This window comes from Saccostrea cucullata, unplaced genomic scaffold, assembly GCF_032062105.1.
Source record: "Saccostrea cucullata isolate Sc308-1 unplaced genomic scaffold, CSIRO_AGI_Scuc_v1 ctg302, whole genome shotgun sequence".
NCBI classification, from domain to species: domain Eukaryota; kingdom Metazoa; phylum Mollusca; class Bivalvia; order Ostreida; family Ostreidae; genus Saccostrea; species Saccostrea cuccullata.
Window position 1 is genome coordinate 151696 of NW_026923913.1, and position 11172 is coordinate 162867.

The following is an 11172-nucleotide window of genomic DNA, read 5'->3' on the forward strand; positions in this document are numbered from 1 at the left end:
TTTTGTCAAATTGTGAAAATTCGGTGGTATGTTTTGAAAAAAAGTCTTATCAAGAACCACTGGACAAAAACATTTAAAAAAACTATATAGTATACAGGGTGTCCCAAAACATATGTTACACTTTTAATCATCTATAACTTTATCAAACCACAAGCATTCACAAAGATATTTCATCAACATCTAGTGTATTAGCATACATTTTATCTGACAAACTTTCATGAAATTCTGTTAAAAATTCAGGTAATTATGATGTCCAAATGACGTCATATTTTTAATATGGAACCTTTATGTGAACAGCTGATAGAAATTGTCAAAATTTAATATGGGTGTAAATCTACTACTTTAGTCATTAGAACCATGAGAAAACAACATCCTGTAATGAAAGTGCCCAACAGAATGCTACTTTACAGATTTGTGAGGAAGTTTGAAGTTGAAAGGCACCATAAATGATTGATTGATTGATTGTATACTGTTTTGCGTCCCTCTCCAGAATATTTCACTGATATGGAGACGTCACCATTGCCGGTGAGGGCTTCAAATTTAGGCCTATGCTCGGCACTAACGGCCTTTGAGCAGGGAGGGATCTTTATCGTGTCACACCTGCTGTGACACGGGGCCTCGGTTTATATGGTCTCATCTGAAGGACCGCCCCATTTAGTCGCCTTTTACGACAAGCAAGGGGGTACTGAGGACCTATTCTAGCCCGGATCCCCTCGGGGCACCATAAATGTATACATGATTTAATTCTGAATGTATACATGATTTAATTCTGAATGTATACATGATTTAATTCTGGTATTAGAAGACCAAGGAGTGCCCGTACCAAGGAGAACATTAATACCATTAATAGTGATTACTCTACTGAAACTTTATTTTAAAAATCCCTTAGACGGGTCCTGTATGAACAAGATAGCACCTTTGGTAAAGCAAGCGTTCATACAATACTCGAATTCAATTTAAAACTGGTTTCTCATAAGATAATTTAATGCAGCATTTAAAAGAGACAGAAATTAGAGGTTGTTTAGAGTTTTCCCATTGGATTTTAATTAGACCTGACTGAATATTTAACAGATGCATCATTTTCCGATGAAGGCCACTTCCATTTTAACAATGTTGTTAAAGAGAATCTTAAATTCTAGTGTTCGGTGAAACCTAATTTAAATGTGGAAAAACCTCTAAACTGTTATAATGTTTCATTTAAAACTTTGTGAATAAAAACTTAGGATATTGTGAGGATATTGTGTTCAAACAATGTTAATTCCAAGAGACCGAATTTGGAACATGCTGTAAAATGATCTATTTTATTCTAAAGAAAAAATATTCATGATTAATAAGGAAACTGTAAGAAATGTATGCCTGACAAAAAAATATAATAATTTTAATATATATTTTAAATTTCATTAATGTACTCAGTAACTTGAGGCATAAAAATTTTTATAACAGTTTAAAAAAAGTAACATACGCTTTGGGACACCCTGTATAGGTACATGTAACTATCCTTACATAGTATAGATTCAATTTTGATCAAATGATGACCCCCGAGAGTAGAGTGGAGCCAGAATGAGGGATAAAATTTTACATCGAAACATGCAGGAAAATATCTTTAAAAGCTTTTCAAGAACAGCCATCCATGTTAATTGATATAAATACGGGAGCATCCACAGGGAGTGTACATTCAAGTTTGTTCAAATGGAGAATCTGAGGAATGGAATGGTCCAAGAATGGGAGAATTAGAGTTTTACATAGGAATATTTTAAAATTTCTTCTCGCTAATAGCAAAGCCAATTATTAGCCATCTTAAATATGTGATATTGGTATAATGGAAGCATCCTTTCAAGTGATTAATTCTAAATGATGACCGTCAAGACATTTTGGCTACAAGGGGGATTGGAATTATAAATACGAATATATACATGTAGAGAGATTCTTAGGGGGAAGACTTTAAGTCTTACCCCTAAGAACAGCAAAGTCATGATTTGTGTTATTAATATGAAAGCATTCTCAAATAAAGTAGATTCAAATTTTTGTTAAAGTGATGACCACTGATGGAAAGGTGGGCATTTTGATCAAAGTTTAAAATAGGAACATGATAGGTTCATCTTATAAAAAATCATCTGAAGAACAGCAAAATTATGATTAAACATCTTGATATGTCAACATATCCTAATGTAGTATAGATTCGACTTGTTCAAATCTTGACTTTACTAAGCATATTTGGGTAAAGTCAATTCATATTTGTTTAAATGAAGGGCCATGTCCTAACACAAGGGGAAATAATTAAGAAATATTGAAAATTTAGTGGCATTTAAAAAAAATATTCGTCTAAATTAAGAACCAATGTGCCAGGAAAGTTGAAACGTATGTGGGAACATCCTCAGGTAGTGTAAATTCAAATGAAATCATGAGGCCCTGGGGTAGAGCTGGGCCACAAGGGACGATTCAAAGTTTTACATGGAAATATTTAGAAAAATCATTTTTTAAAACTCTCAAGAACAGCAAAGCCATGATTTGTCATATTTATATGGAAGCATCCTCACGCAGTATAGATTGAGTTGTTTCAAATCATAACCCCCTAGGGTAGGGGTGGACTAGAAGGGACGATAAAAGTTTACATAAACAGAACAAGAACAGCAGCAAAGCCATGATTGGTCGTATATTTATATGGAAACATCCTCGCACATTGTACATGTTGTAGATTGAAGTGTGTTCAAATCATGAACATTAGGGTAGGGGTGGGGGACCACAAGGGATGATCAAGGTTAACATTGAAATTAAGAACAATCTTTTTGAAAAAAAAAATCTTCTCAAGAACAGCAAAGCCATGATTGGTCATACTTATATAGATGCATCCTCAAGTAGTGTAGATTGAAATTCGTTCCAAACAATTGACCCTAAGAGAAGCATCCTCAGGTAGTGAAAATTGAAGATTGTTCAAAGAAAGACCCTCACCCATTTCCCTAGGGGTAGGGCGGGTCTGCAAGGAACGATCAATGTTTTATAAAGAAATATATGGAATTTTTTTTAAAACATAGGAAAAACCAATTCCCTAAAATCACTGAGCCAGGAGAAATGAAATCACGTGGAAACATCTTCAGGTTGTGTGGGTTAATTTTTTTTACATGAAGTTGGTGATAAAAGTACTGTTTGTTTGAAACTAAAAGAATGTCTATAAAATACATATGTGCATTATTTTAATTATTCCAAGACTGAATGTTTGAATTATGAATAAAAAATGCTTATTGAATAGAAAATATGCGAAAATTTCTTGTAGATATTATTTATTAAATTTAGAAAATCATAACATATCTTTGGGTCTGTACTGTTTACTTGAACTACTAGTATATGGGATATTGTTTTAAATCATAATCATACAAACTCTACCTTTAAAAAAATCAATGGCCAAAAGGAAAAAAAAACAAATTTGTACTAATATAATTTCGGATCGGACAATATACTCGAGCAATTAAATCCCGCTTTTCAGTTCGTTCAATACTTTGATTTTTATTTGTTCTGATAAAGAATCATATCAGACATTACAGTTGTATTTAGTTATTAAGTGGCATTTACATGAATTGAAAATTAAATCACATTGCTTTGGACGAAGTGTTGAAATTCATCTCTTTATGTAATGACAAAGATCCTTCCGAAACAATGATCTAGACTAGCAAAAGCAAGAATTTATTTGTTGTTGAATGCTTTATTCTATTTATTTGTGCTTCGGAGGTACTTGTAAACAGTGACAGTAGCACTCCTCCAATACCCAACCCAAAGACCGTGTTTATCATCCACACATAGAGCATAAGGTTTGTATGGACATTGATCTGGTGTAAGAAGAAGGATATGGAAATAACGAACAGTATTCAATCTCAACGTCCATTAAACAAATATACAAAACAAGAGCAGAGCAAACACGGACCTCCGAAACATCAGAGGTGGGATCAGGTGCCATGGAGGAGTGAGCATCCCCTGTCGACCGGTCACACCCGCCGTGTGCTCGTTGTCATAATCAGGAAATAACGGAAAAAATCCGTGGTCAATTCAGTGTATAAATAATGGACTAACAATTGGTATGAAAAACGTCAGTCAGCATTTCATTCAATGATAAATTGTATTTGCTGACAAGGTCATTGTATCGACCATAGAATTTACGAAATGATGACTTTAAACGAGACTGTTGATATTCTTGTTTCATCAACTTGCTTGTCAATAGTTTACCTCTTTTAAGAAATTGTTCATACGTAGAGCATGCTCTTGCGTATCGAATCAACTGAGATATAAATACTCCGTATGCAGGTGATGAAGGTATATTGCTGCATAAGTAAGGGAAGTTGACGATAGAAAATTTAAAGTCATCACGTTTATCATATAGCTTGGTTGTTAGATTACCATTTGTGTCTTTTTCAAGTAAAATATCCAAGTATGAAGCAGAAGTGTCGGACTCTGTGGTATCTTTTATCTCAAGCTCACCAGGATATATCGTGTCGACGTAGGAATGGAAATTATCATTATTAATTGACAATACGTCGTCGATATATCTAAATGTCGAGTTGAAGGCCACAGCAAGTGTTTTTTTCTTTTCACGCAAAAGATTTTGCATAAATTCTGCTTCATATGAATATAAAAATAAGTCTGCTAATAACGGAGCGCAATTTGTACCCATGGGAATTCCAATAGATTGTTGGAATACCTGGTCTCCAAAAACCACATAGATATTGTCAATCAGAAACTCAAGCATCTTCTTGATGTCAACTTCAGAGTACTTGTGTGTGCAATCAGAATCTGTTTTAACAAAATAATTTTTCAAATGACCAATGACGAGGTAAGTAAACTTACGAGTTCCTTTTTTTTGAAGAAGCAGCTGTCAATGATATCAAAAAGCCTGGATTTTAATTTGTCGTGCGGAATTGTTGTATATAAAGTTGAAAAGTCGTAAGTTTTTATGCTGTTGATTTTTGTAAAGTCTTGTGATTTCAAATTGTCCAAAAGTTCTTTAGAATTTTTAAGTATCCACATCTGATTTACACCACTTCTTGAATATATAGTTGTACAGTACTCTTGAAGTTTTTCTTTCACTACTGTCAATATTTTAGTGAGAAGTAACGAAAGATGCTTGGTTGAACATTTACTGGAACCTGCAATGTATCTTTGTTTGTAAGGATTCTTATGAAGTTTCGGAATCCAATATATATAAGGTAGTTCAAATTCATTTTGGCTCTGTGGAATATTAAAAGTATTCAAAACTGACAGGTGATTTTGAAGAATTTCTTCCTTAGAAAGAGTAGTATATGTATAAGTAGGATTACCACTTGTAGAATTAAATCCAAGTTCTTCTAAAATGCAATTTATATAATGAGCCTTACAAACGAAGACAATGTTGTTACCTGCTTTGTCGGCAGGAACCAGTACGTACTGATCGTGTAATCTATCTAATTCTTTTTTCACTTCTGGTTTATTGAACACAGAAGGATAGATGGTTTTCATTTTGCCCCTCAATCTTTTAATACGTGACTTTAACATGGATCTGATACATTTAATCCATTCTGACAAGGTGTCAATGTCTTCTTTTTCATATCTAGCCCATCGTCTGGCGTAATTTTCAACAGAATCCATAATATTTATGAAATTCCGACGCCAGTTGAAGGATCGGGGTTCCCTATATTTAGGACCTTTTAAAATAAGTGATCTAAGGTCCTCATTACGAACTATATTTACGTCACCTGTAATAACGTGTCCAGCAGGACTATAGTTATAGGGCGAAGAAGAACATGAACACGAAAGGGGATTATTTTTCAGATAGTCGATATCCAGGCCATGTAAAGTATTTTTGTAATTGAAAAGTTTGGAAGCAATGGTCGATGTATATTTGTAGGAAATACAAGGCGTAGTCTTTAACTTGAAATATGGTGGAATAGAAGACTGGACCCTTTTGTGATTAAGAATATTACTAATATTTACCGCGTCAATTCCTTTATTGGCATATTGAAGTTTAAGGAAAAGACGGATTGTTTTAGCTGCATTTTCTTCCGTGAAACGTGCGGGTTTAAAAAGCCTATGATGTGCAATATCCATAATCACAGAGCCGAGCCTATATTCAGGTGTCGAGGAATCTAAATTTGGATGTTCCTTGGTCTTTTCAAGAAGACTATTTAAAAGTTTCAAAGGGACAGAGTAAAGTTTGGTTCGAATATGATGTAGACCTAACTGTTGATTTACATAAGGTAGTAATGAATCAAAAGAGACGTCGTGTATTGCAGGTTTATTGTACGAACGATGTCCATGACTACGCTTACGTCTCTGAGTGTTGTTAAAAAGTCCCATCACATTTACATTATTACACTGTGGGCTTGTGAGATTTCCAACACTATCGACATTGTCATTACATCCATAGGGAAAGGCTGTCCCTAGTTTCCTAATCCAAAGTTCTTCACGTTGTCTACGGAAAGGTGTACTCAAAGATGGACTATTTGTGTGGTGATAAATCTTTTCCAGAATTCTAACTTTCATTGATAAAATAGAATGATCAGGTGAATTAAAATGTTTATATAAAAGCTGCTGACCACCATGATTTATTTGAAATCGATGACCTGATATTCTTTTGTTAAGCGATCCCTTGGTTTCACCGACATAAATAAGCCCACACAGATTACATTCTATTCCATAGACAACATTAGAAGATTTGCAGTTCAGATTTTCCCAAGTTTTGGTATAGAAGCTCTGTCCAGTAAGATTACTGGTGAAAGAAGTGTCAGTTATCAAAATGTCACAGGTTTTACAGTTTCGAACAGAACATTTTGAAACCGATGACATTGGATCGCAAAAGGAATCATCCAATATATTTGTAATAGAAACTTTACACTCTTTCAATTTGGTATATGATGCATTGGTTTTATACCAAAACTGGGAATCTGAAGACTGCACATATGACATATGTTTAATATCCTTGAGGATAATCCGAGGGGCACCAAATGAACTCCTTGAGTCTGTGTCCCTTATAGACTCAAGGGAGTGACGCCTTTTTATACTGGGCGACGCGCCTGCCAGTATCATTTCGTTATTATTTGTACTCATGCATGAATAAGTACCGAACGACAAGTATCCTCGGGGACAAATTGTCCACCAGCAGAGATACATGTTCGGTGGTTAAAAGAAGGATATGGAAATAATGAACAGTATTCAATCTCAACGTCCATTAAACAAATATACAAAACAAGAGCAGAGCAAACACGGACCTCCGAAGGAACGAAATGAACTGACCATTCTGGTCCAGCAGGTGGACACTGGAATGATTCTCATTAGAGAAATCAGAACCATTACAAACCAAGATATGGCCAAGGACATCTGTGCAGATTCCGTACGGATCGAACCTAGATTGAGACCGATGACCATAGTAAGTGAATCTGTAGTCCCCTAATTTGGTCACAACCACAACCTTTCCGTTGTCTGATGTACAAATATCACCATTTATATTTTCCGTGATATAATATATACCCTGATAGAGTCTTTGTCCTCTACTATTATTCTGAATGCTGAGGAGCTTCCTCCCTTCTTTATTGTATCTAGTGATCCTCTTCTTGTCTTCTCTCCTCATTCCCACCAATGTATGACCATTGATGTGGGAGGAGTAGACAGCTTCTGGTATCCAGCTTCCTGTGCTGATTAGTTTGTTAGGGACTTTTTCACTGTAGACGGCTCTCGTTAGTGTATCTGTGTAAATAAGATGTCCCTCCTTTGTAATGGTATGGTAACCGGGGACATCACGTGTGTTGATCCTTATTCTCTTAGAGATGTTTCCCTCCAAGTCACACTGAATTATATTCCCTCTGTAATCACTGGCCCAAAAGGTATTAGAACTCAGGGAAGATAAATGAGAAATCTCACTTATTGTAGGAAGAATGACTTCTATTGTCATAGTCGAAGAACTGGCAAGTTTCATTGTTTTAATAAAAGTTTCCTCAAAATATTTCTTTTCGATTTCACCGAACTGTTTGGCTATTTCTTCTTCGTTTGATGTACCTGGAGTGAACGTCGGCAGTGTTTCTGATGTGGGTTTAGGCATCCGTACTTCAGCCAATGACATGTTTTTATGGAGTTCAATAAGGTCAGTCATTTTTATTGATGATATTTTATTCTCGTAGTCAGTTATGATTTTCCCGAGATCTTTAATGTAATTATCGGTTTTATTCTGCTGTTTTTCCAGGTCATGTAAAATATACATTTCACTTTTGTCCAAATCTTTATTACTGACATGCAGTATTGCGTCCGCGACTTTCTTTAGTTCGTCGGCCCTTTCTTTCATGCATATCCTCAACGTTAGAATTTCTTGTCTGGCATTTTCTTCTCTTTTACTTATGGAATTACGATGTTTTTCGGCATCAGGAATAACCGTTTCCAAAATATAAGTATGTTTCTTTTGACATTGCTGTAGAATTTTATTATAAACAGTTTCAATGTCATGTTTTTTATGACCAGCGTGTTCTAGGGCAAAGCAAGCAGGGCACACAGGAATATGGCAGTCAACACAAAAGGCATTTAAATCTACATTGATGTGAACCTGACATTTTTCTGAAGGACATTTTCTCTTCCTTGCACGGAAAGAAACTATATGATGCTTTCTGTTGGTCATTTCCTTTAGATGTATTTCTCTGCATATGCTTCAGATTCGACTATATGACAGGTATTGCAGTAAAATTCAGAGTAGTTTTGACACAATTTGTTTTCACATTCGATATAATGCTGGGCAGTATTTGGTGTTTGATCCATACTTTTATCTGAAAAGCAAAGGTATTTTTAATCACATGGCAACATATGACAAGAAAAAAAATGAATTAAATTACAACATTAGACTTTCCAAGATAAATTTAGCCTATAAAAATAAAGAAAATTATAAAATGTAAGCATTTTTTTCTTACACTTCCTTACACACGTCAGTCTATCAGGTAATATCTGCAATCTGTATACTTATCCATGGGTAAAGTGTTTATCTACTTCTTGTCATCCATTCAAAGGTTTTAAATGTCTGTTTTGCATGACGTCTTTGCATATTATTTATTATGAAATATTGAGTATTATGTAAAAGGTGAACAAACAAAATAAATGATCTTACTAATCCAGTCAACAAAACGATTCATGAACAGGGTAAAGCACGGACCCCAGGTGTGATAAGATGCCTAGGGGGAGAAAACGTTCCCTGTTTACAGGTAACACCCACCTGTAGCCAGTTTTACTAAAGGTCGTAAGTCAATACGTAGACGTACGCGTAGACGTAGCCGTAACTTACGCCGATTTTGCGTCGCCGATTTTGCGTTTTACTAAATGTCGTATCTTACGATTTGACGTAGATTTACGTGGAAATCTACGTGTGCCCTATAGCAGTCGTAGAAAAACACGTAGCCTTATAAATATTACTATAACTTTATAAATATGACTGATACTTTAATCTGAATGTATCTTTGGGGGATAAAAGTCATTAATTTTTTCATTAATACGATGCTCATGTCACAATTTTTATTTCCCGTAATTTCTTTTGGAGTTTATCGAATAATAATAACATTTCAACTTGTGCAATATAATACCCTAATGGACATACTCGACATTTTACGTAAAGATGAACTCTGCAATAAATTTTGAAGTCTAGAGTATCTATAAAACGATTTGTTGTTTCAAAATCTTACAGGAACAAGTGAGGGGGAGGGAGGGGGTTACAGAATCAGTTATTAAATTTATATACTGTATCATGTATTAAAAAAAAAAAAAAAAAAAAAAAAAAAAAACGTAAAAACGGGGATCCCATGTTTAATTCGTATTACGTTGTCACGTGAAATTTTAAGAAAATATAAAATTGAAAAAACCCAGCAAAACTCGATTTCAATCGCTTATAAAATTTAAGCACTTGCAATTTATTTTACTATCATGTTACACCTATAAATATGAAGCCTGCATGTACAAATACATTCACGGAAGAAAACTTTAAAAAATATATTGCAACATTTTATTTGTCACGTAAAAATGACAGAGTTTCTTAACAAAGGCATTTAATTAATTAAAAGATTATCTTTTAAAAAAGATAGGTGATCTAGTGCCGTAGCAATTTTTAAACACAGAAAGGAGGATCCGTGATCAAGCGATTTATTTTGCTGAATTCTTTAATTTTTATCGAGGCTGGGGAGTGATAAAGTTATAATTGTTTTGTGAAGTGTATTTTATAGACACATAGGTAAAGAAACGAGGGGGGGGAGGGTATGTGTTGTGTTGACATATTGGAGTTTTGGCGCAACGGAACATTTATGACCTTTACTGAAGAGGGGGAGACTCTATATAATAAGGAGAAGATGCCAATTGAGGCATTGTATTAGCTGGATTAAGAATAGACTTTCTTGGCAATGTAGCAAAGAAAATCAGGAGAGTTAAAAGGAAACTAGACACTAGCTCAAAGTGTATGTTGTATAAAGAAATCCAGAGTTCCGAATGTGAAGATGCGAAGTAGCTTGCATGGTCCTTTGGGTCATCTTTGTCAAGAAATGTTAGGTTAAAAACCATACACATCATGAATTTTTTTAATATGAATAATGGATTTATTCGTAATTTTCAGTGTAAATTCTTCTTTCTGGGATATGTAAGATTGGCTGAATTGACCAATCAGAAATTAGAGTCTGTCTTTGGTGTAAGACGTAAAAAAAACCCCTCCCTTGTCTTTGTTTAGGACAATCAGATAACGACCCGGGCTTTTCCATCAGAGAAAAACCCGTAAAATTTAAAGTATTACAAATATGTAGTTATCTTTAAAGTGTAAGCTACACAATAAACATAGTTATTTAATGCTACAACATGATACAACATGAAATTGTTATCGTACGGTCTATCTATAGAAGTTTTCCCAGAATGCACGACCGTGAAGCCGAGCATGCGTATTCAAGGAGTTTGGACTAACGTAGTTGCTAGCGCTCGAGAGCGCTAGCAAAAATCGCACACTGTAAAGGCCTATCTTTTTTCCCGGAGTCATATGACGTCATGAAGAATTTACGCAATGTATATAGAAAATTACGTCATAATTTGGAAATGCAAAAAAGAATGCGCCTCGATCTTGAAAAGATTTTTTTTATAATATGCAGACATGTTACATAATACAATGTATACTCTTATCAGTACTTTGTTATTCATTGTACGTAAAGAACA

At 34.6% G+C, this 11172-nt stretch overlaps 1 protein-coding gene across 1 annotated transcript; it reads right to left on the minus strand.

Moving 5' to 3' along the window:
• Nucleotides 1–3702: 3702 nt before the first annotated feature.
• Nucleotides 3703–8623, minus strand: LOC134265242 (uncharacterized). Its single transcript, XM_062747490.1, has 2 exons — nucleotides 7255–8623; nucleotides 3703–3821 (listed from the first exon to the last, which is right to left on the minus strand). The coding sequence occupies exons 1-2, from the start codon at nucleotides 8621–8623 to the stop codon at nucleotides 3703–3705; spliced, it is 1488 nt and encodes a 495-aa protein (XP_062603474.1).
• Nucleotides 8624–11172: the final 2549 nt, after the last annotated feature.